We start from the raw sequence: 24,846 nt of genomic DNA on the forward strand, positions 1-24,846 counted from the left end.
AGGCATATTCTAGAACAAAATCTCAACTCAAACCGGAATGACTATATGACTGATGATTTTTATTTTTTTTTTTTTACTCAACAATTGATGCAAACAATTACAGCTTTGGATAAAAGATGTTACGAGTACAAAATCTGTAGTTCATGATCTTATCTGAGCCACGCGCTCCCAAACCAATCCACAGAGAGTGAGAAAAGCACACACAATGCCTTGAGGTTTCTGTTCAGAACCTGAAAAGCATAGCAGGAATATCAGGAGTCAAGAGACAGAGGCCATTTGTAGTTTCTTTAACCGCAACACCTGGCTCAGACAGGTGATGACTCACAATTCCAGCCTGGCGCACGCACACACACACACAGACGCGCGCACACACACAAAAAGTTATGGCATGATGTTTTTTTTGCATGTCGTTATCAATGATTTTTAAAGCTTTCGTCACATCTACCTGACAAGTCTTCAAAGAGTGTTGTAGCTGAGGGGTTTCCAGGCAAATCTTTGACAGTAGAACAGAGTCTACACAGAGTGGAAAAAGTATTTACACTAGAAAGTTGTAATTCTCATCCCTTAATTTAAAAAAAAAACAAAACAGGACTTTCAAATTGACAATGCAGAATATGCACAAACAGAATATGAGCCAGGTCCGTCAAATTGCCAAAAATATGGATCATGGCATTGCAAAGTATAAACAGATAAATGCCAATGTTCTCGATTGATTCAACACAAACATAAATCTGCTTTCTTAGTGTACTGCAGATTATGAGAAAAATAATGCACACATGATGATGAACTATTGTTAACTTACCCCACATTTCAGAGAGGTTGGTAGGTCCCTGCACCTGTAGGTTGCCAAAGTGCAGGGGTCTGGGGGTGTGGGTTGGGGGGGGGGGGGCATATGGATGGTCAGTGGTTCACTCCTAACATCCATCTAGTATATTTTATATGCTTTCCATGAATATAATATATATTTTTTAATTTCCATGGGCCTCAATCCTATGCCTCAAACCTGGTTAAACTGGAACTTGAAGGTAAGGTTGTTTTTTTTTCCTTTATGGGGCAGAACGCTTTTGCGATCATCCAATAATTTCCATGCTGTTTTTTCGATGACTCATACGTAAGCATTGTGCCACTTGAGAGCAATCGATCGGAACTTTGTCACTCAAAATGCTATTCCTGGACTGTACGATAATGTGTTTTATCTCTCTTACTGAATCGACTTTTTGTTTTTTTTCTTCCAGACTACACAACAATATTTTCAGATTTTGTGTGTGTGTCGGCGTGACTGACCAACGGGAGGACCCTCCTGACTCTTGCACAGGCGGATGAGTGTGCAGATGGCCTTCGGGGTGGCAAAGCTTAGGAGGGCGTCCAGCAGCGTCTTGCTGAATGTGCCGATGACAAACTGGCACTGATTACGGTAGGAGATGGGCATGATGTGACAGACGTCCTCCATCAGCTCCACCACGGCCTCCTAGAAAACCGCTAACGCTATTAGACTGGATGCTTTCATATTTGCCTGAACCTAATTTTCCAGTCGTATATGTCAAAACAATCACAGAATTAACCCCAAATAGAAATTACAAGCTAAAACCCGAAATACAATCCGACCATCTGGTTGGTGTTGCGGATTTACCTCAGTCCTCTCTTTGGGCAGCAAGTCATCCAGTGTCTTGATGAAAAAAATGCAGAATGAGCACGGCGACGTTGGCTTCCCCTAACAAAACGGCAGATATTAAACGATAGTCACCGTCATTGATCTTTTTGAAAAGCGCGCCGTCTCATTGACTGACATTTGCTTGCAATGGAGCAAGCTGGAGCGCCTCGTTGAGCAAAGAGCCCAACGTTTTCTGCTGGTCGTCTGAGCCGCACAGCCCAGTGATTTTGCAGATGTCCCGGGGGCTCTGCAGGCAGACACGTGGGAATTTAAATTATTTTGATATAAGCACACGTGTATTAAAATTGTATCAAGGCCCTGCAACGTACTGCTATGACAGTGATCAAGCTGATGGCCACTGGAAGGATCTTGTCCACCTCCTCCTTGCATAATTCAGCCACACCGGCTTTCCCGGGCAGATGGTCACACAGCTGGTTGATGCCAAGCGTTATTTTTTTCTAGAAGAAGCATGATTTACTCGCCTCAATATTCAATTCACAACAGATTCTAGAACAACATAATCTACGAAGCTACTTATTGGTGCACAGACACAGGCTAAACGATCCTTGACGCGTTTGCCTCATTTGCACATGACAAAAACATCGACGACTTTCACGCCGAAAAAAAAAAAAGTCCACAGCTTTTCTTCTCTCTGCAGTAAGACTGGAAGTGTTCTTCATTTTTTCTTTTATTTAATGTGCCACCTTTCTGTGTAGTTCAGCTCAAATTGGTAATGTAGTTCTGACACGTAATGCTAACGATGGTACGGTGTCAATAGCACTTAGATTAAACATGTTGTGTGTTCTATTATTTTGTCATTTTATGTCAACTGTTACGTAAAGCGCTTTGTTACAACTGTGGCTATATATTAAAAAAAAAAAAGCTGGATTGGATTGTAAATGAAACGAGACTCCCTTCAGCTCTTCCGACGCCACTTTCAAGAGGCCAACAGAATCATTGTCCAGTGAGTGGGCCCTTGCACCTGAGCCACATATAGTTTAAGATAAACCGTATTCACTCTGTCATTCCAAACTATTACCATCACTGCGCTCCTGCTGATTACGAATGTGTGCCAAGCAACATTCCAGGAATTTGCTGTGAAAAAAAAAAAAACTGTGCGATAGCATTGTGCCCAGTCGGGGCCGATAAGGAAGGTCTGATAAGCGAATGTGTTCACCTGGAGGTCTGCGTTGGAAAGCAGGTCGACAAAGAGGTTGATTATTTTTGTGCAGTCCTCACAGGGACTCCCAGCCTGAGCACAAAGTCACAGAAGAAATTAATACACGCCAGCAATTTGTGTGTCCATGCACACCGTGTATATCAACACAAATATACCAATTTTTAAAAAAAAAATGGGAAGAAAGGAAACAATCATCGATAGATGTCTTCAGTTGATACGTTACATGTTCAAAGGGAGTTGGAAGTGTAAATTGTTCACAGGTTAGTTATACGTGAATTTATGATTTTAATGCAGACGGACAAAGAAACTTACTGTCATCAGCGCATCCGGTCCGTTATTCAAGAAGCCATCACTCTCCGCGGTCAGAGCTGCGGAGAAGAATCACTCATAAAATCATGCGAAAAAATGCTGAATATTATATTTGTATTAAATATCGGATTTCAAAACTCTCACCGCAACCTTGTAGCCCAGTGAAGAGAAACAACGCAAACGTGATTGAGTTCATCCTCTCTTGAATTTGGCTATGAGTGGGTCAATGGCGTCCCGAAACTCAGATATGTACAAAGAGGCTCAAAATGCAGCTTTTATTTGACCGCGACCGCCTGACATCGCCTGCCCCAACCCCACTGGGGGGTGGGGGTTAACATTTGTATTTGCAGAGTAGGGAACGGTCACCTTTCAATTCTTCACAGGTGTGAATGGTGGAAACAGATATACTTAAGAGTGGTTTTATGAAAGCACTGCAGTGCTACCGAAAAGTCTCGGCTCAGAATTATGACAAATAAAGCATATATCGTATTTTCCGCACTGTAAGGCGCTTCGGAGTATAAGGCGCACCTTCGATTAATGGCCTATTTCAAAACCATGTTCATATATAGGGGGCACCGCATTATAAGGCGCATAGATAGAAGCTACAACCGTGGCTGCGGTTGCATTATGCATCCACTAGATGGAGCTACGCTAAAGGTAATACAATACAATCCAGCTTTTATTTATATCGAGCTTACACAAGTAGCTGTAAGTAAGCGCTTTACACAATATTTAAAATACTGCATCCAAGAAATCAGAATATTGATCCATATCGAAGGCACATCAGATTATAAGGCGCACTGTCGGCTTTTGAGAAAATTCAATGCTTTTAGGTGCGCTGCACAGTGCGGAAAATACGGTACTCAAATTTAAAAATAACACAAAGCAATCCTCTTGCTTAGTGACTCCCGTTAACTTCCAAGAAAGTAAACTGTCATCTCTAGAGCGTCTATAGAATCGTTTTGCCATTTTATTTCACCTTTTATTCACTATTTATCTCGCTGACATAAATAGGTAAGGTCACAAGCTTCTAAACTTTGCGAAATCCTTTCAACGTGCAACAATACATTCACATTTCAGATTTGGTTATTTACCCTAACCTGCACATGTAGATAGTGTATATAATCCAAATCAATTCCCCACAATACGTTAAAGTCAACGGCTCAACAGTAGCCAGGTATGCGCCGCAAAATGGCCGTACACGCAGTTTTAAGATATCACGTTGGTAAATTTGCAAAGGAATTACCTGGCAGAATAGCACGTTTGTCTAATATGTTCTCACATATTTCCAGTTAGATGATGTAAGACCAAGGTCATCTTTAGGGCCACCAACCAAAGTTAAATGCTGGATAGGTGCCCCGTAGATGTTTTTTTTTTTTTTTTTTTCCTGGTGGAGCCTATCCAGCTGACTTCAGGTGGGAGGCCTCACAAATGGCTGCATTCCTAAAATGATCCATATATGTGCACGTGTACCGTGAGTCGCCATTTTTACATTCATGTTTGGATTTAATATCTTTACATCACACACCACTGAAAAAGAAAATGATTACAAAGTCGGCAGTTTCCTGCTTGTATCCCAGCATAGATTTACTGTCACCACAAAATCACTTTGCCCTAAATAACACTTCTGGTTTTCCACTCCTCCTTAATGTCTAACCAGCTGTGACAATGAGACTTGATAACTTGATATTGTTCTTCTTCCTTATTATGTTCAGGAAAAGGAACCAATGAATCCAAGAAACTATTTCGGGACGGAACTAATGATTCTCAGAAATGCTGAACAATGTCCAAAGGCGCTCTCATCTCAGATCTGCCCAGTGAACTTTGAGATGCCGGGAGGGTCACTTGGGGCTGATTTTCCTTTTTCACTTTTTGACAGTTAGAGCTGTCAGACATTGCTTCTGTTTCCCAAGAAGGGCAAATGAGATGCCTCGCTTAACAAAACCACTGGCGAAATGATATAGCTTGCGCCATTCCTCAAGGTTGACCAACAACCTTTCAACCAGTACCGCGCATTTCTGCTTTTCGAGGGGAACTCAAGCGACTTCATGCAACTCTTTGTGATGTTGCAAACAACAATGGGGACAATGTTACAGCTTACTTATTTGAGTTATTTCGAGACATCTTGCTTCTAGCGCGGACGCCAGTAATGGAAGGTCGCGCGAAAAAATTGTTATTTTGGGAAACTGTATTTCTGGAGTTAGAAAGTAACATTCATAGATCTACTGCACAGACGGTGCCAAGATTTCGACTTTTTATCTTGTCGAATTTTGAACACGTTATTATTTTGAAAAACTAATGTGCTCGAGAAAACAAAAGCAAAGGCAGATCAGAACCTAAGCAAAAAAAAAAAAAAAATCTACAAAAGTTTATTTGCATTTCTGATTAAAAGAAAAAAAATGGTGTAAATTTGTTGACCAGTGTTATGATCCCCAAACATTTCCGAGCAACATGTGCAGATATGCAAATATTACCTAGATTTAAAATAGATGGATATTTTCATATTTCTTTGTTTTTTATATGGTGTAAGGGAAAAAAAAACACACCAGACAATAAGAAACACTGCTGTACTGTAGTTTTCCTGTTACACAACTCACCAGGTCCTTAATTTTTTTATCCCACTAAAGAATAAAATTACGATAATTGTAAGTGTGCCAATATTTTCCCTTTTTTTTAAGAAATAAAAACATTTCATTTTCCTCCTAACCTGATAGCACGATAAGCTTTCCACTGTCGTAACCGCTGTCCCACAAAGGGTTAAATACTTTCCAAATTTAAAAAAAAAAAAAACCTTTGCGTTTTGACATGTTCTTGTGTCATTTCCAGCGCGAACCTCGCCACCAAACAAAGCGTGTACGCACCAACTTTAAATCTGTGCAGTTTATCAATACATTGCGATCCTTGTATCCAAGTCCCACCACTCACATTCTCGTTTGTATGACCTTGCAGCTCGAAAGTAAGACACGCGCAGGCATTAAGAATTCCATCGAGTTCCATTTGCGCACAGTTAGAGTTGCAGCTTCCCACAACTGCAATCTTGATTCGTCGTCAGAGTATTTCTCCTTTATGGTGCGTTTGTTTTGACAAGCAGCATTCAATTGCTGTCCGCAAGTCACTTTTTATGGCGATTCGCCCTATCAAGTTTGTTTTATGTTGCCTGGGTGAGGTCTTGTGATTAGAAGTGCAACACAGACAAAACGAAACCCTTTTCTGTTCATGTTGGGCTGTTCGTAAATATACTCCGGTGTCTGCAGCGCCACTGATTTTGATCACTTACCAGTTTGACAGTCGGTACTTTTGTCACCGTCTGACTGGCACCGGTGATGAGAACGCTCTAATGGAATGAATGTAATTACACACTCATCCGCCCTTGTCTTTTCTTTGTTGCGCGCCACTGTCGAGTTGCAAAGTAACTTTTAAATAGAAAAGTATTTGCTTTGGCAAGAAGGGCAGAGCCGCGATTCAAGTCGAGAACATCGAAAATGTTGGGCACAAGTGAGAGCCATCGGATCAGCTTGACCCAAATAAAATTGAATAGATGACGCAAACTTTTTTGGGGGAGTCCAAATTAGGGCTGAACAAGTCATCAAATAAAAATTGACATTGCAATAGAATGCAATTTTCAATTTAGAAAAAAAAAATCTGCTTCGTTTTAGTTGGTCGGTGCTCTATTTCTCATATATGTGTCGATTTTATTTAGTTATATGGTGTCCAGATAAGGGGGCACACGGCACAATAGCGCTTAACGGTGTGCCGCGGAAAAATTCCACTTCATTTGTCCGGATTTTTTTTTTTTTTTTACGTTATAAGCTGTCCACTGTAGTAACCGCTGTTGCTGAGAGGGTTAATATCAAAATTTTCATAATCAGTCAGCCGTCGTTCAAATGACAACACGCTCCCACACAATAAAAGAGTATAAGCATGTCATTCATATAATCTTAATGAGTTCGAGAATAGTTATAATTTAACTTTCGGGGTGACCTAAACCCGTTTTATCCAGTGGCGTTTGGATGACTACAACAAGGGAACGGGGAAAACAGGTCTGTTTCCTGCCAATGGCCTCGCAGAACAGTTCAAAGGGGCGAGGCCTTTGCATGCCACCAAATAAAAACAGATGGCCCGCATCACTGCCATGACGACATTCACACGCTTCTGACAGGTAAACGCGTTGCCTCTTGCATTGACTGTCATCGTCTGCTGTACTTGTCTTTCGGGAATTGACAAACTGATCTGACAGTTCAGTTTTTGGGGGGTTTTTTTTGGATTTTCTTCCAGAAATGATTTTTCCTGTCTTCCTCATACTGGGCATCTGCTTGGTGCCAGCACACTTGAAATCAACCGGTAGATGGAATATTTTCTACATTTACAGAGCGTGTCAAATTCGGGACGTTTCTGACTTTTTTTCCCCCCCTCTTTGTAGAATATCTGGGTAGTCCTTTACTTCAACAATGCTTTGAGGAAGCCAAGAAGATTGTTGATGATGCCTACACATACTCTCGAGCGGAGTAAGTCCTCCTTTTTTTTTCTTTTTCTACTCGTCTCTGAACTGGAACTTGTAGGAGGGAGCACATAACTCCACTTCTGTCCTCCCTTCACATGCTCCCTGTGCATCTTCGAGTTCATTTTAAGATGATTTGGCTTACATTCAAACGGCTAGTCCGAATTCAACTTTATACGACATACTAAATGCTTGGTATTCACCCTTGACTGCTTTTTAAAGCGGTCTATAAATAAACTTGAGTTGCGACACGACAGCAATTCAACCCTTTGTATAAACTTACCTCTTCAAATAAATATACAGTTGATTAAAGTCAGTTCTGTAAGTTTTATAATCATCTAAATGAGAATGTTTTCATGTCATCGTCTCAGCTAACGTGTTCTTGTGTTTCTAACGTGTAGCTGAATATGTTCAAATGGGTTAACTAAATGAACAGCATCTGTTACAAACTAACTAACTATTGACTGAGTTTTTTTTTGGGGGGGGCAGGGGTGGAGTGGGGGTGGGGGTCAAAATGTGAACCATATAAACATGAGCTAAATGCTTTGATCAATCTTCTTTTTGTGCTGAGCTAGCTCACTCAGATTAGTTGTCATATTTCAAGGACCGGTAGTCATATTACCTAACGAGTCATCAACCTGGCACGTGACCTAACTCAACGCAGTCCAGCTCACATTGTTCAATAGATTTTTGTGGAATCAAGTTAATTCACATTGGCTTAATTACCTTGTGTAAAAAGACAAGTAAACCATGAAATAACACCGGCAAGATTTTTGTGTTCCGCCAACCTACCATGCCTGTTTTTGAAATGTGGGAGGAAAATGGAGCGCCCTGGGAAAATCCACCCAGACGCAGGGGGAACATGCAAGCGAACACAGGAGGGCCGGATTCAAACCCAGGACCTCTGCACTGTGAGGCAGATGTACTAACCAGGCGCCCACCGAGCCGCTCGAAACCAACCAAGGAATATTTATATAAATACATGTAGTATTTTCTCAAACATCCCCAGCAATCAAGTAAAAAATATGAGCGTCTTGCGGGAGGTTGGCGTAAGGGACGGACGGAACTTCCACTCGGACATTTTAAGTTGAATCCACCTTGGTGCCTTGTTGTCACTTTCAGGAGTCTGAGGCGAGTGCGGAAGGAAGTGGTGAGTCCTCACGACGCTCTGCGTCTGCTGAAGCAGCCTCGCGGGGACACGCGCAATTCCGTGAGGGCCGCAGACTACATGGCGCAGACCCTGCACCTGTTGCAGGAAAGGATGCACCGCATCCACAAGCGCTCCCTCAATGCAACAGGTCAGCTTCTCCGTTCTAGGGTCGGGGTGATGTGAGAGTTTTTCCCTCTCGCTGAATGTTGCTACCGTGGGTCGTCATCGCAGATTTGCTCTCGGCGGAGGATCTGGAGAGACTCAGCATGATCACAGGATGTGCCGCTCAAGTCAGGCCTCCGCCCTGTAGCAGCACTCAAAACCTCGACAAGTATCGCACAGCTACGAGCGTCTGCAACAACCGGTGAGCTTCTTAATTATCGTTTCGTGTCTCTTCACTTTGTCCCCGTTGAGATTTCTCAAATGCAAAAGAGAGACACTTTGCTGAAATACACCACGTTTAATCATTTTACAATATTAGGCAGATAAGTGGATGTCGTTACACACACAAAAAAAAATGAAATTGATCCCTTTTTTTTTTTTCTTTTAAACCCTCTCAGAAAACCACAAAAGGTGTTGAAACTCCACCGTTGTTTGTGTAAAATGTTGGGCCACGTACAACTGAATGTATACATTTCCGTTGAGGTTACACAAGCTGGATTTGTAAAGACAAACCATCTACTTTGTAGACAAAACCCCCGCCTGGGTGCCTCCAACACCCCCTTCACCCGCTGGCTTCCTCCCCTGTACGATGACGGCATCTCGGAGCCCAAAGGGTGGCAGCCCAACCGAACGTTCAACAACTTCGTGCTTCCCCTGGTATTCACTCGGAAACTGGACTCTCGCTCCTATCCGATGAGCTGCACGAAAAGCTAATGACCTGTTCCGCGCCCCCAGGTCCGCCAGGTGTCGAATAATATCCTGAGCACGACGGACGCCGGCGTGGTCAGCGACAGGGAGTTCTCTCACATGGTGACCTTGTTCGGACAGTGGAACGACCATGACGTCACCTTCACGCCCTTCTCGCCCAGCATCCGCTCCTTCAGCAATGGGATAAACTGCGACGAGAGCTGCGAGCGCACCGAGCCGTGCATCCCGATCCCGGTCGGTCCCTGAAACTCAAACCGATTGGCTAGAAAGGAATTCATTGTCCCTAACATGTGGTGTCTGTTTCCATTCCAAGATTCCTCCCGGCGACCCACGCTTGCCCACCGGTCCTGATAGCTGCATCCCCTCGTTCAGATCGGCCCCCGTTTGCGGAACGGGCTTCTCGGCCTACAATTTTGGAGGAGTACCCAATAAGCGGGAGCAGATCAACGCGCTGACCGCCTTCCTGGATCTGGGCCAGGTGTACGGCTCCGAGACCCAGCTCGCCCTCAGCCTCCGTGATCTCAACAGCGAGGGACTCCTACGCGTCAATACCGAATTCAAAGATAACGGACGGGAGCTGCTGCCCTTTCACCCTCTGCCGGTCAACATGTGCGCCACCCGCAGGCGCACCACCAATGACAGCAATGCCAGAGAGGTTCCCTGTTTTATTGCAGGTCAGTCAAAGAAATGGCCTGTAGTTTATTTTATTTCTTTTTATTTATTTATTATTTACGTATTCATTATTTTGTATTCTGAATGGCGGCACGGTGGTCGACTGATTAGCACGTCGGCCTCACAGTGCAGAGGTGCACGGTTCGATTTCTGTTTGGGCCTTCTTGTGTGGGGTTTACACGTTTGCATGCGTGGGTTTTCTCCGGGTACTCCGTTTTCCTCCCACATTCGGAAAACATGCATGGCAGACTAATGGAGCATTCTAAGATGTCCCGACATGCGAGTGTGAGCGCGGATGGTTGTTCGTCTATCTGTGCCTTCCAATTGGCTGGCAACCAGTTCAGGGTGTCACCGATAAATGTTGCACTCACCCGATCAAATGAATCATTTCATGTCTTCCAGGCGACGTTCGTGTCGATGAGAACGTCGCTCTGACCACCCTTCACACAATGTTCATGCGCGAACACAACCGTCTCGCCCGTGCCCTGAAGAGACTGAACCCCCATTGGGACAGCGAGACGCTCTACCAAGAGGCGCGCAAGATCATGGGCGCTTACACGCAGGTCAGATTCATTTAGGATTCTTTCCCCCTTTGAGGTTTTCGTCTGCAAGGTGTGAATACTTAACTCATCCACGGGTCTTAGGTGTTTGTATTTCGCGACTATCTGCCGCACATTGTGGGAGACGACGCCATGCGCAGGCTGCTGGGGCCTTATCCCGGCTACAACCCTGACGTGGACCCGAGGATCTCAAACGTCTTCGCCACGGCAGCCTACCGCTTTGCTCACTTGGCCATCCAGCCCGTCTTAGCCCGCCTGGGCCCAGACTACAGAGAAGACCCTCAGTTCCCCAGCGTCCCCTTATTCAAAGCTTTCTTCACCCCCTGGAGAATCATATTTGAGGGTGAGCATCACTTTCTATATGTGTACTCTCTCTATATATGCACTGTGCTATGGAATCTGAAGACCACCCATTGTTATGTGCCTCAGGTGGCATTGACTCACTGGTGCGAGGTCTCCTGGACACTGTGCTATGGAATCTGAAGACCACCCATTATGTGCCTCCAGGTGGCATTGACTCACTGGTGCGAGGTCTCCTGGGCCGCCCCGCGAAACTCAACACTCAGGACCACATGATGGTGGATGCTCTCAGGGAGAGGCTCTTTGAGTTCGTGCACCACCTGGCTCTGGACCTGGGATCCCTCAACATGCAGAGGGGGCGTGATCACGGCTTACCCGGTAGGTCATATGCCCTGACCTCCGGGAGTTCCTCTTCTTTTGATTCATCCGTCATTATCATCCCGTCAATCACAGATGATGACTTCCTCACACCTTCCCTTTCGATGTTTACCTCTTCTAAGGTTACAACGCATGGCGCAAATTCTGTAACCTGTCTGAGCCCCGGAACCAGGCCGAGCTCGCTCAGGTCCTGAACAACCGGGACCTGGCCCGCAGGTTGCTGCAACTCTACGGTACGCCTGCCAACATTGACGTGTGGTTGGGGGGCGTGGCTGAGCCCTTTGTCCCTGGCGGCCGCGTGGGGCCTCTGTTTGCCTGCATCATCGCCACCCAGTTCCAAAAAATCCGGGAGGGTGACAGGTCAGCCTCATACCTCAATCGATACCGGATATTTTGTAGACAGACAGACGGTTATCGATCACACTTCCTATTAGCTAATGAAGCTCTTGCCCAACTCGAAAGGCTGTGGTACGAGAACCCCGGCGTCTTCACGGCGAGGCAGAAAGCCGCACTGTCCAGCGCTACCCTGTCCGGCATCATCTGCGACAACACAGGCATCAAGGCCGTCCCCAGAGACGCCTTCAGTATCCTATCGAGGAGAAACCTGCTTGTACGCTGCAACAATGTGCGACGCCTCAACCTGCAGCCGTGGAGGGAGAGGAGCTGTACAGATTTCTTAGGTGAGAAAATTCAGACGCCAGCGTTCTTCTTTCATCTTCCGTTGTTGTTTCATCACATTTATCCCCCTGCCCCGCCCTCAAATTTTGATGCTGTTGGTGCCGACATAGAAATGATAACGTTTTAAAATGAATATGGAACGTGAATTCTCAATTCATACTGCCTGGATTTCCATGTGATGTGACGTTTTTATTTTGCAGAAAACGGTAGCTGCCCTGATCTCCCACTCGAACCCAGAGATGAAAAAGTCAGTGCTCCCCTTATTCTTCCACAATAGATACAACTTGTAAGTCTAGTGTCAAAAGGCTTAACTTGATTGTCTTTCTTGACATACAGAAACAATTTCCAAATGAGGAGTTTCCACAGGATGAGCTGGATAACGAGGTAGCTATCACACCGACGACAGGACTTCAAGCACTCTATTCATTTTTTCTAAAAATTGAAAGTAGCAATAGCAGCATAATAGTGAAGAATAGCAGTGCAGCATGCTGGACCGGCTCAATGGCTACATTTAAATCCAGTACAAAAGCAATTTGGCGTATCGAATTATGGCACGTGTATGACATTTAATTGTGAGTCTAAAAACTAAACTTGATTATTTCTTTCTTGACATGCACTCCGCAAGCTTCCAGAGGAAGACCCGGATAATGAGGTACTTATATCTTGGAAAAAAAATTCTCTTCTTACATGTACATTTCAAGTGACACATATCCTATGTGGCAATGATGACGCAAAAGTAAACGGTAACATTAAAATAATACAATAATAAATTGGCTTGCGTCTATACGATGCCCTGCAAACGCCACACGGTGGCGACAAAGCATCTTGTTATGAGACAGGGCGATGGCGAAGCTGCTCCCACACTCAGTTCCTTGGCATCAAGTTGGTAAAAGATGGCGCCAAAGCCAAAATTTTAGACATGACAAGGTGAAAGGAAGAATTCAAGTGCACACAGATGGCCATCATGAAGCCAAAACCAAAGTTGTCAAACTCTGGTCCTCAAGGGCCACCAGCTTGCATGTTTTAGATGTTTCCCTTCTCCGTCACGCCTGAGTCAAATGATCAGCTCATTAGCAAGCTCTACAGGAGCCAGACAACAACCTCGATCATTTGAATTTGCTGTGTTGGATGAGGGACACCTCTCAAACTGGAGAATAGTGAGTGGCCCATGAGGACCGGAGTTTGACGCCGGTGGCCTCAGTCATCGAATGGAAGATGAACAGCGCCATCTGCTGGACCAAGGATGGTTAAATATGTGGCCTTATTTGGTCTCGTTTTGTTTCCCGATGCAGTTTCCAATCTTGCCTCAATGAGCCACTGCCACTCGGCCTCATGCTCACCCAGCCTCTGTCTGTCGTCCATTTGCGCCAATCCCGTAAAATATCCACTTGAAGTTGTCTCCAACGAACAGAAGAACCATCACTGCCATCTTTCTCCGAAAACGAACACTGCCGGCGTGGAGTCAGCGCCAGCATCACTCTCTTCTGGTCAACTGACACCAGGACTTTTTTGTTGTCCTCCCTCAAACGTGTAAACGGGCGGCTGACAATGATACACGCAGCAAAATTTGTGAGACATGGTCTCCTTTGTGTTACATGCGATTTGTCTTTTTTGTTTGTTTGTATTGTGATGATTATTTATGTAATGAAGCATAGGCATGCGCAAAGGCTTTTTAGTATGAATCCCCCCTCATCTGTTTGTGTTCTGCACTGAATAAAAACTGAAGTAAAAACAGTTGTGGCCAAGTGTTCTGAATTTGAGGTCATCAAGTCAGGTTTTATGAACGCTTAAAATTAAAGACATGAGACTACCAGATATTGAATCAAGACCATGCTGGGCACATGTAAAAACAAACAAAAAAATGAAATGAAACCTGTTGAAATATATTGATAATGTGTTCTGTATACAGTTTTTCAGATTTCGGTGTGCAAATGGAAGTGACGGCTGTTTAAAGTAAGTAAGACTGGAATCTTGGATCATGCAATGATGTTCATTGTCCTGTAGATAGCGCTATCTGTTCTACATTTTCCCCCTTTCAAATTTGGACAGCAGTCGCATTTTGCTCAATTTCCATTTCCATTTTTGTCTTTGTGAAACCTTATCTCCTCGTACTTGTTTCAGACATATTGTGAATGCGCTATGATTGAATTTTGTGATTCCCTTTATCAACAAGATTTTTGACAACTTGGGTGGCAGCTTCGTTGAACTATTTTTGGGGCTGGGAATGTTTTAACATAAAGATGATGGCACTCAATATTTAGAGAGTATTAGGAATGAGATAAGAACATATTTCCTGTTGCATTCTGGGAAATGTAGGATCCCGGTATTTAGCGAATGAATGAATGAATGAATGTCAGACCAGAACAGAACTGCTGTCCATTTGGACCTCAAGGATCGCCTGTGATGCATTCAAGAACGTTCTCCAACCCTCGGAACTTATCAGTACATAAGTTACAGACGTGCTAGCGCAAAACTTTATCACTGAGCAGACGATGGAAAAATGAGATCTCCCACCACATTCCTCCACTTGTGAGAGGAACCAAGACATTGGAATTTTCTTTTACAAATCTATAAATCTGCATGACAGTGTGAGGAAAGTACTGTACATGTAACGTGTGCCGGGTTGCACTTTCACTCCTCCCCCCATGGTTTTAAAAGAGTGCCACGTAGTCCTAGCAGACTGTGTGTGTGTGTGTGTGTGTGTGTGTGTGTGTGTGTGCGTGTGTGTGTGTGTGTGTGTGTGTGTGTGTGTGTGTGTGTGTGTGTAAGTGCATGCGGTGCAGGCCCCTGACAGAGTGCTCCTAGAGTAATGGAAACCCAGTATTTATGAAGCAGGAGGAAATATTTGAATTATCTGCGTCTGTTAGAGAACTTTGAGCTTGGCCGGAATGTATTTCAGTGGGCTTAGTTTTTGCTAAACAAATGAAAAATAGATGTGGGGGTAAAACCCCCATTTAAAGGAAATGAAAATGTAAAGAGATCATACAGTGGAACCTCTGAAGGGCAGCACGATGGAAAGTGGTAGGCATGTTTGTCTCCCACATCAAAGGTTTGGGGTTCAAATCTCAAATCTGGCCTTCCTGTGTTTGTGTTTTTGCATGTTCTCCAGAGGCTGTGTGAGTTATACTCCAGCTTCCTCCCACGATCCAAAAATCACTTGCAATATAATGTTTCAAAATATGACATTTAGACGTCCTGGGAGATATTTTAACAGGAATCATAGAAATTCATGCAGAAGGTTTGCTTCCACCGACCACGTTAAAAAAAAAAAAAAGCCAAATCTGGCTCTGGTGGACTTTAGTTTCATGCTCGTGCCTGTACATTTGTAATTGTCTGACCTTCGGGGAGAATTAATTTGTGGAGGTTCCACTGTACTGTTGTTTACTAGTGTTGTAGGAAGTAAGATTGCAATGAAGAAATCTGTGCTTAATGTATGAATGAACATATTTATAAAAGGGAAATCCAAAATTGTACGTTTGCTGCTTTCTATCTGGCTTTCAAGGGTGTGATACCCTTAAAAAAGTCAACTCAATCAAATTCCTCTCTCTGCAAATTTTTTTATTTTATTTATTTATTTTTTTGCCAGATCTTGACCAAGTGAGGGCACTTTAAATTGATGGTGAATTTAGCATCATAAGAAAATGGAGAACCCTTCTCCAGCTCGACTTTAATCATGTCAAATGCAGGAGGCCCTTTTTCCGATTTTTGCATCGTTCCTTGTTGGTTTTCCTTGAAAAGCTGCAACGAGCACAACAACATTTAGAAGGAACAATGAATATTTCTCAAAAACATCAATGTGCTTGCAATTTGAACGAGCTTCATAGCAGGCTTCTTACCAAACATTTGCTAGATCATTCATAAAACATCACAAGGAAAGTGGCCCTAGGCAACAGCCGTGTGGAACACCGCAGGATATTTTTACTATTTAAAAAAAAAAGCTCCCTGTGTTCTGCCAGTTATAATTCATCAGAGGCATGAGTTGATTCAAATTCCTGCAGCTCAACGGAACAGCCAAAAATGTGGACCTGAGGTGGATTCCAGCAACAAAAGAACTTGGCTAATTGCTTACAGATGTGTGAGGGAATGAGGGGAGAAGTGAAAGTTCTGTGAATCATGAGCAAAAAAAATATATATATATATATATATATATATATATATATATATATATATATCGGATGGACCAACAGCCTCACGTGATGGCAAATGGTAATGTCTGTCCCGTCTGTTATCTGAGACGTGCAAGTCTGGCTCTGAATAATCTAGCACTCACTCCTAGCTACCATTAACCCTTGATAGGGAACACACCGAAATGCTCTGATTATCTGAGTACAGTGGAACATCAAGTTACGAAACTGTTTGTTACCTGAAACATTCATAAATTTAGGCATCTGTATCCGCGGCACTCAGAATCTTTCTGCCTGCGCCCTGTGCAATGCATTTCAGAGCACAAACGGTGCGGCAACACACGTAGGCAGACAATACAACAGAGCTCGCAGTCATGTCCTATATTATTTATCCTCTGTCCAAGTGTCCATAGGGTACAGGTTGGACAATGTGATGTAAATGTTGTTATCCACCACTGGGCGTGAGGTCTCCGTGCAGATCCAAAACTTGAGTTATTATAAATCCCATTTGCTCTTTGACTTACTGCGACGTTTCACTGTGCTACTTGAACAGATTAGCCCTGTAAATATTGAACAAGTTTAACATTTACAGTTGTCGGCCTGACCAATTTCCAAGCAGAATGGGAAGGGGAAAAGCTCCATCTTAACACATTCCTTACAACGGGATGATCCCTCCACGTCATCTCTGGGGGACAGTCAAGAATTTGCTATCATTGAATTGAGATGGCAAAACAATAGCTATCCAATCGCTGCTAAGATCAGCTAGCAAATGGTTATTGCATGTATGACTTTTCTCCAGTTGTCCTCAAAAGCAAAAGTTAAAAAAAAAAAAAAAGGCACACCACAGAAGTTTGATCATTTGGCAAAAAGAATGTCACTGTCAATGCTGCAGCAATCTAGTTTTTAAGAGTGCGTGAGGACAATGGGGACACCACAGTTGACGCAAGCTTGGCTGCCAATGGGAGAGCAGCGAGCGAATATGCTAATCGCTTACAGGTGTCATCACGGTCTCAACTCTTCAGTTTGTCTTCATGGCTCACTTGTGGCTCAAATCTGACTCGACCCAGTGATCACAGTTAAATGGCGCCCTATCAAAGCCTTTGCATCCATATACTAACCAATGACCACGTGTCAAAAAAAGCTACTTTTCTTGTGAATACATGGAGAACACTATCAACGCTTCCAAGACTTTTTTTTTGGCATTGTTGGAAACACGTAGCAAGCAGAGAGCGGAATTGGCAGGCATGGCGTTGAACTAGTGGCCACACAATCACAAGTACATCTGAGGATGGGAAGGATGCACGTTGGGTCAAAATGTCAACACTGCAGCTGTAGTTTGTGGTGATTTGTGAGGGGCTGCATGAAACCAAATTCGCAGTAGCTGGGCCGAAGTCAGCCTGCGGTAGCTTGTATAGATTCTTTTTTTCCTACACAGAGGAAAATTAGAGGCTTTAATGTTTCCCAAACTTAGCATTATAGCTCTGGCATTAACAGCCAAGGCTGTTATTTCATAGGATTTTAGCAAATGTAGTGTGGTTTAACTGGCATCCTGATTTTGAGCTGTGTGTCCATGGCAATGCTAAGCTAATGTCCGCAGGGACATCATGGCCGAACCCAATTACATTTGGAGGGACTCTCTCCCCTGCTAACATGGCCGTCACATATGTCCATGCGTCGCATTTAATGGGAAATCCGCCCCTGCCAACATGGCCGCCACATTGGCGCATTTCTTCGCTTGCTTTAGTCCACTTTATGTCTGTTTGGGAAATTAGATTAGATTAGATATCCTTTATTTGTCCCACACTGGGGAAATTTACAGCCTTCAGCAGCAAGATTGTGGGTAGAAAGAAGAGAAAAGAAACACAGTTCAATTAAGTGCAATATAAATACAAAATTAAGTGCAATATAAATACAAATGTCTTGGGAAATGGGCTTTCCTTTGGATAGGTTTTCCCCTAACAACCTACTCAAAGCGCTTTAGCGCTGACTCCTCAAACCTTTGTCTTTTTTTTTTTCCAGTGTACCTGCTTTGCTGGTGACCAAGTCTGCTTGCTCACCAGCACACTTCCGCATCTCATACACTTCTGCAGAGATTGAGAAAAAATAACAAGCATTTTGACGAAGTATAAGATACAGTTTTTCACGTAACAAGACTAGGTCGATTTAATTTTGCTCTGTGTTGCGAGCCAAAATTTGTCACATGAAATGCTATCGTTTTGCCCACTGTTTTATAAGAGAGTATGTTTTGTCGTGCAAAAATGACAAAGAGGACTAGTTTCAAAGACAAGCAGGCCAAGCGGGGTCAGAAAGACTTCACGTACTCAGTTGTTATATGACTAGTAAAAGACTTGCGTAACCATCCCATAATGCCAACTCACAACTCCGCCTCCTCCTTCTCATCTCTAAGTGCATGTGCAGGCTGCAGGAGTGGAGAGATGTGACTTTCACACTTTCCCTCGCTTAGTGCGTGCTCTCCGGGTCTCAGTTTCGCAAGTGACATGTTGGATTTGTAAATTAAAACGAAGACAAGTGCCATCGTCGCGAGTGAGTCCAACATGGGATTACGCATTGGCATGCCGCTTTACGCATTCGCGTGCGTCTATTTATTTGTGTTGACCCTTCGAGGTGCGCGTTGCCAGAGGCACCCGGCGTCCCCCCAAGGGAATAACCCCGGAGCCGCTCCCAGGCAGACACTACAGTGGTCTCACAACGGCAACATTTTCAGCATTTTAAGCCACGGCGCCGAGTACCAACCGGCGAGGCGTCGAGGCGCACCGCAGGAGCAAGTGCAGCGCAGACCGATCACCATCATCAGCGACGCCAAGCAGCGGGCGCCGGACACCCCGCAGCAGCTCCACGCTGCCCGACCGGGCTCCGAGGCGCTTCCGCCTGCGCGCCAGCGACTGGTAAGAGGCAGGCAGCACCAACAGGTCCAGGTCCCGGTCCAGGACCACCCGAGCGAGCGGAGTAACGGCACTCAGGCCAAGGTGACCGTGAGCCCTCCTCAGCCCAGGAGGGAGGATGTGATGGTCGCTGACGACCCCTACGACCCCTCCAAGTCCTACGATATGGACCCCGACAACCCTTATTACAATCACTACGACGTGTACGAGAGACCCAGGTCCAGATCGTCCAGACCGGGATATGGCACAAGGTACCATCAGTACGGTAAGAGTGAGGGTTCGGTTCTGTGGACACCATTCGGACAGTCTATAAATGCATCTTTGGCTCACCGGACACGTCATTAGATACTCCTGTGCAATCCAATAACTTCCCATACAGTACATATATAAATATAGATAAATATGATAAATAGTATTTTTATTCAATAATAAATATGTTTAAAATAAGATGACAATACAATAAGTAAAAGTCAATAATACATGTGGACACTGTATGTATTAATGTATTATTTAAAAATGAAATAAATCGTAATAATGAATGAAAAAACTACGTTAATAAAATTAAACGTAAATGTTAAACATGTAAAAAAATGTCTTGAATACCAAAATCTATAAAAAAACAATTTTACTCGGTAAAAATAAGTCGAATAGCTATGAAATAATTACATACTGTATTTTTAAATAAATAAAATAATGCATCTAAAAACTAAATTAATTAATCGATTAAAATACACAATAATAAATATGGAAATTTAATTCGATTCAATGTCGTGAAATTAATGACACTAAAGAAAAAAAAAATACAACACTGTAAGATACCAAGAACACTCGGTAGACCTCTGACAAGGCTCAACACCTGCATCCGGTAGGGGGCAGTAATGTACCGCTTGTTGACGAGAATTTCACAATCATAAATGCTTTCATATTCATAAGGCGGATAAATTACTACAAACAGCTCTTACTGCAACCACAATGATGTACATATTATGCCATTATATTGTAATCTAATCTTTGTAAAGGCAGCTCTTTTATTGGCGCTCATGAATATTGTGGTTGGTAAGCTACACCATGCCCTGTACTGTTATCTTAAAAAATGTATCTCAGTTTAAATCATGATGTCTTTATTGCAGGTCTTCCAGACCTGGTGCTTGACCCATACTACATTCAGACCGCTGCTTACGTGCAGAGCACCCCCATGTACAACCTCAGATGCGCATCTGAGGAGAACTGTTTGTCAAGGTAAGCTGTTAAGTTTTTGAGCCGTGGGTGGTTTTGCAATAAAACAAAACAACACGGCAGTTAGTATGATTCAGAGTCAGAGCAATGACTTTAAAGTGCTTGTGGCCATGCTCTGCCGCTTCGCGACGTGCTATTTTCCACCCACCATTTAAGCTCAGGCTGTTTTCCCTCAGAGGCTACACCTCGGGTCAGGATACCGTCGTTGGAAAAACACTAATCTTCTCTCTTGTCTGCAGCACGGCCTACTTGGCCCGAGACTATGACACCCTTGCTATTTTCCACCCACCATTTAAGTTCAGGCTGTTTTCCCTCAGAGGCTACACCTCAGGTCATTGGAAAAACACTAATCTTCTCTCTTGTCTGCAGCACGGCCTACTTGGCCCGAGACTATGACACCCGAATGCTGCTGCGCTTCCCCCAGAGAGTCAAGAACCAGGGCACGGCTGACTTCCGGCCCAGCAGGCCGCGCTACTCCTGGGAATGGCACAGTTGTCACCAGTGGGTATTCACACACATTGTCGTGGCTCATCACTACACTGAGTACAGGAGCTGGTTCTTTCCTGTTTATTCAATGGACATACAGCAAAGTATAACGCCATACAATAAAAGAGTAGAAAAAAAGCAGATCAGACCAAAAATAGCTTAATTAGAGGGTTTGCTACAATAGGGTTATGACTGACCATCCAGTCAATGCACAATGTCCACTCTTTTGGACTGTGAGACAATTCACACACCAGGCAGTAGCACAGAGTCTTTCTTAAGATTGAGAGCACAAAGGTAACATGAGCGAACTTCACGTGACCTATTCATTTCCAACCCAGACACAGACATTGTAAAACTAACAGCCATAATGAGCCCTTTTCCCTAATGGAAAATTAACTGGCTTCTCGATTCCACCAAAAAAAAAAAAAAAATTACCTCATTCTAAAGTTATGTGTGGATGGTGGGGGGAAAAGCTCAAGTGTCTGTAGAAATCCTTGTAAATGATGAGCATGTGGCCGTGCTCCAAAACAACTGCTAATGTATGCCCTGTCGAATTTTTGGGGTTCAAAAGTCAGTTGATCTCGACATTGAACAAACCTATTTCAAAGGTACTTGATGTTACCAGATTTGAATTGTGGTCACAACATTATGTATACCCGTACAATTACATTTTATTTTATTATTGTAGATAAGATTACCTTCTGTTTGAGCTTTTTTATTTTCATGAACAGTACTTTTTTTTTTCAAACTTGAAGTACAGTGCAGTTTTTCAGTACAGTTCAGTTGTATTTCGCTACAGCAAAAATACATATTAAAAATAAATATTTTTTGAGGTGTTGAGAATCACGGCATTTCATTTCAAAGATACTTTATGTTACCATGATTTGAATTGTGGTCACAACATTATGTATACCCGAAGAATTCAATTTAATTTTATTATTGTAGATAAGATTACAGTATTTAACTTTTAGCTACAGCAAAAATACATCTGCCATAAATCTCCAAATCTTTTAAAAATGTTGAAGTCAATTTTTAGAGGAGCTCATTTTCAATATTAGTTTAATCTTTATTTTCGTCCATTTGTTTTTCTTTTTTGGGAAACGAAGGCATGAACACTTCCACCGACTGCACTACTGTGTTTTAATGTTGGTCATTGCAGTGTTACATGGCGAGCCACCGGTACCGGTAAATATTTTTTGAGGTGTTGAGAATCACGGCATTTGACAGTGCAGATGTTAAAGAATGTATGTACCGTGAACAAATGTCTAATAACATGGTGGTGTGGACCCAAAGGCACTTTCACAGCATGGATGAGTTCAGTCGCTACGAGCTGCTGGACTCCACCACGCACCGTTCGGTCGCCGAGGGCCACAAAGTCAGCTTCTGCCTGGAAGACACGTCCTGCGACTACGGCTACTACAGGCGCTACGCTTGTACCTCACACACTCAGGTGCTGATAATAAGCTAATGCAAAGGTGGGCAAAGTATGGCCTGCGCCGAGCATTTACATTCTCAAGAGTCCTATAACTCTTTTTTTGATTGACGATCATGATGAACCCTGTTGCTAACCAAAACAGCAGCACACGCCAATGCACCCGAACAGATTAATCAATCAGTGGTCTTATTGCATGGTGTATACGAGTTCAGTGGTTGTTTTATTTTTTTCCTTCAGAATTCTTTAGAGTTGCTTTCATAAAACGCACATAACTGTATGATAAGTGATTGGTTATCCAGATCATTCATACTGGTACTGCCCATTATGCAGGGCCTGAGTCCTGGATGTTACGACACCTACAATGCAGACATCGACTGCCAGTGGATTGACATCACGGACGTGAAACCGGGGAATTATGTTCTCAAGGTGTGTCGTGTGGAAATGTCACCAAATGCATTTACTGCATCCTCTTCACCATCATCTTCATCTTTTTTTGTCCGCAGGTCAGCGTGAATCCTTCCTATCAGGTGCCAGAGGAAGACTACACCAACAACATCGTGCGTTGTGAAGTCCGCTACACGGGCAACTACGCTTACCTGTCCGGTTGTCACCTGGCAACGTACGAACCGACTTGCCGTATCTTACATACGATCTTATAAGTATTGTCCTAATGTGATTCAATGTTACTTTTCAGGTATTAATGGAGGAGAATCGTTCACAGCATCTCAATTGTGAAGCTGACATTGAGGATGACTGCATATGAACATCTTTACAACACAAGGAGTCCTTGTTTAACACCGTTTGATACTCCTAGTTTATATAGTTTAGGTATAAGTAGAAATATTTTTCATTGCATGCCACGTCCCTTCAGTAATGGTTTTCTTATTATTTCATATTTTATTATTTACTTTTAATCTTTCTTTTCTTCCCTGTGAAGTATCATAATAAAATCATTAACATCTATAAAAATGACAACTGATTACAAATAATTCAATTACTGTACATGACTTATTTTTAATTTACGATAAAATTGTACAAGATGTGTTGTTTTTTTAATGGCAAAATTTTGTCATTACTAATCTTATTTGAATAAATGTTTGTGGTAATGTATCATTTGCAAGAAAGATCCATTTGAAGTGACGTGCCTGTCTTTTTCTGTGTGTATGTGTTTTCTGTATGTTGGGAAATGCTTTTCTGTCTCCACCTTTCATCTGTCATGGAAGCTTTAACCTGTATTGTAATGACATTTTGTCTCATTAATGTAAACCATATTCTCTTCTAGTGTGGTATATCATATTGTCAAATTGCATCAACGTTTGAAATCCATCCACCCATCATCCAACTCTTTTTTTTTATCACAAATATACCTCATATTCTTGTTCATTGTGGTTCAATGTACTGTACCGTGGTACTGTAACCTCGTATCAACAAATCAGAGGAAAAATCTCTTTTTCTCCTAACCGCCGTTAGAGGACGCTAATGAGAACTAGCTTGTGAGAAAAAGTATTGAAACTTGAGCTTTTAGAGTCCTTCAATGCGCACTTATTTCCTTGTGGACTTCTGGCGTCATCAACAATCGACCCGTCTGTCCTACAATAAAGGCAGTCGTCAATAATAATAATAACAACAATAATAATAATAATAACAGAGACTTTCACACACAATGACAGCATCTCACTGTTTTAATTAATAGATTTTATGTTTGTTACTCTCTTAATGTACATTATTTAAGGCAAGTGCCCGGATGTGTTCCCGCTTCCCCGACGAGAAGCGGGCCAGTACGCGAGGCATTGTGGGATATGTTCTGCAGTTAAAGTCTCGAGGCACTTCACCGTGTCCCTACGAGGCGAGCGAACTAGCACGCGAGTACGAACTCGCGTACTTGTTTTTATACCTCATATTCTTGTTCATTGTGGTTCAATGTACTGTACCGTGGTACTGTAACCTCGTATCAACAAATCAGAGGAAAAATCTCTTTTTCTCCTAACCGCCGTTAGAGGACGCTAATGAGAACTAGCTTGTGAGAAAAAGTATTGAAACTTGAGCTTTAAGAGTCCTTCAATGCGCACTTATTTCCTTATGGACTTCTGGCGTCATCAACAATCGACCCGTCCGTCCTGCAATAAAGGCAGTCGTCAATAATAATAATAACAATAATAATAATAATAATAATAACAGAGCCTTTCACACACAATGACAGCATCTCACTGTTTTAATTAATAGATTTTATATTTGTCTCTAAATGTACATTATTTAAGGCAAGTGCCCGGATGTGTTCCCGCCTCCCCGACGAGAAGCGGGCCAATACGCGAGGCATTGTGGGATATGTTCTGTCGTTAAAGTCTCGAGGCACTTCACCTTGTCCCTACGAGGCGAGCGAGCTAGCACGCGAGTACGAACTCGCGTACTTGTTTTT

General features: G+C 43.1%; 3 protein-coding genes across 6 annotated transcripts; 2 read left to right on the forward strand and 1 right to left on the reverse strand.

Annotated features, from left to right (window-relative positions):
* Window positions 1-53: 53 nt before the first annotated feature.
* sftpba (surfactant protein Ba) lies at window positions 54-3,426 on the reverse strand. 3 transcript variants are annotated; one of them, XM_019882923.1, is made up of 10 exons: window positions 3,285-3,426; window positions 3,144-3,199; window positions 2,829-2,903; window positions 1,981-2,109; window positions 1,788-1,898; window positions 1,631-1,711; window positions 1,285-1,465; window positions 803-861; window positions 446-513; window positions 54-334 (listed from the first exon to the last, which is right to left on the reverse strand). In XM_019882923.1, exons 1-9 carry the CDS (start codon window positions 3,334-3,336, stop codon window positions 457-459), a joined length of 801 nt encoding a protein of 266 aa, XP_019738482.1. In that variant the 5' UTR covers window positions 3,337-3,426; the 3' UTR covers window positions 54-334; window positions 446-456. The 3 variants fall into 3 exon arrangements, with proteins under 3 accessions (XP_019738482.1, XP_019738481.1, XP_019738480.1); XM_019882922.1 differs by having other exon boundaries at window positions 54-230; window positions 1,285-1,468; XM_019882921.1 differs by having other exon boundaries at window positions 1,285-1,468; window positions 3,285-3,424.
* Window positions 3,427-7,195: 3,769 nt separating this feature from the next.
* On the forward strand, window positions 7,196-13,980 carry mpx (myeloid-specific peroxidase). 2 transcript variants are annotated; one of them, XM_019882937.1, is made up of 17 exons: window positions 7,196-7,299; window positions 7,416-7,481; window positions 7,561-7,645; window positions 8,761-8,936; window positions 9,020-9,152; window positions 9,478-9,607; window positions 9,686-9,892; window positions 9,972-10,332; window positions 10,733-10,893; window positions 10,975-11,233; window positions 11,398-11,568; window positions 11,691-11,928; window positions 12,031-12,248; window positions 12,447-12,493; window positions 12,583-12,630; window positions 12,872-12,898; window positions 13,539-13,980. In XM_019882937.1, exons 2-17 carry the CDS (start codon window positions 7,418-7,420, stop codon window positions 13,557-13,559), a joined length of 2,346 nt encoding a protein of 781 aa, XP_019738496.1. In that variant the 5' UTR covers window positions 7,196-7,299; window positions 7,416-7,417; the 3' UTR covers window positions 13,560-13,980. The 2 variants fall into 2 exon arrangements, with proteins under 2 accessions (XP_019738496.1, XP_019738495.1); XM_019882936.1 differs by having other exon boundaries at window positions 7,242-7,299; window positions 7,378-7,481.
* Window positions 13,981-18,768: 4,788 nt separating this feature from the next.
* Window positions 18,769-23,570, forward strand: loxa (lysyl oxidase a). The gene is made up of 7 exons (XM_019882785.1): window positions 18,769-19,538; window positions 20,404-20,512; window positions 20,879-21,010; window positions 22,289-22,445; window positions 22,761-22,856; window positions 22,934-23,049; window positions 23,125-23,570. Exons 1-7 carry the CDS (start codon window positions 18,926-18,928, stop codon window positions 23,129-23,131), a joined length of 1,230 nt encoding a protein of 409 aa, XP_019738344.1. The 5' UTR covers window positions 18,769-18,925; the 3' UTR covers window positions 23,132-23,570.
* The last annotated feature ends 1,276 nt before the right edge of the window (window positions 23,571-24,846 follow it).

This window comes from Hippocampus comes, unplaced genomic scaffold (assembly GCF_001891065.2).
Source record: "Hippocampus comes isolate QL1 unplaced genomic scaffold, H_comes_QL1_v1.1 scaffold30, whole genome shotgun sequence".
Classification (NCBI taxonomy): domain Eukaryota; kingdom Metazoa; phylum Chordata; class Actinopteri; order Syngnathiformes; family Syngnathidae; genus Hippocampus; species Hippocampus comes.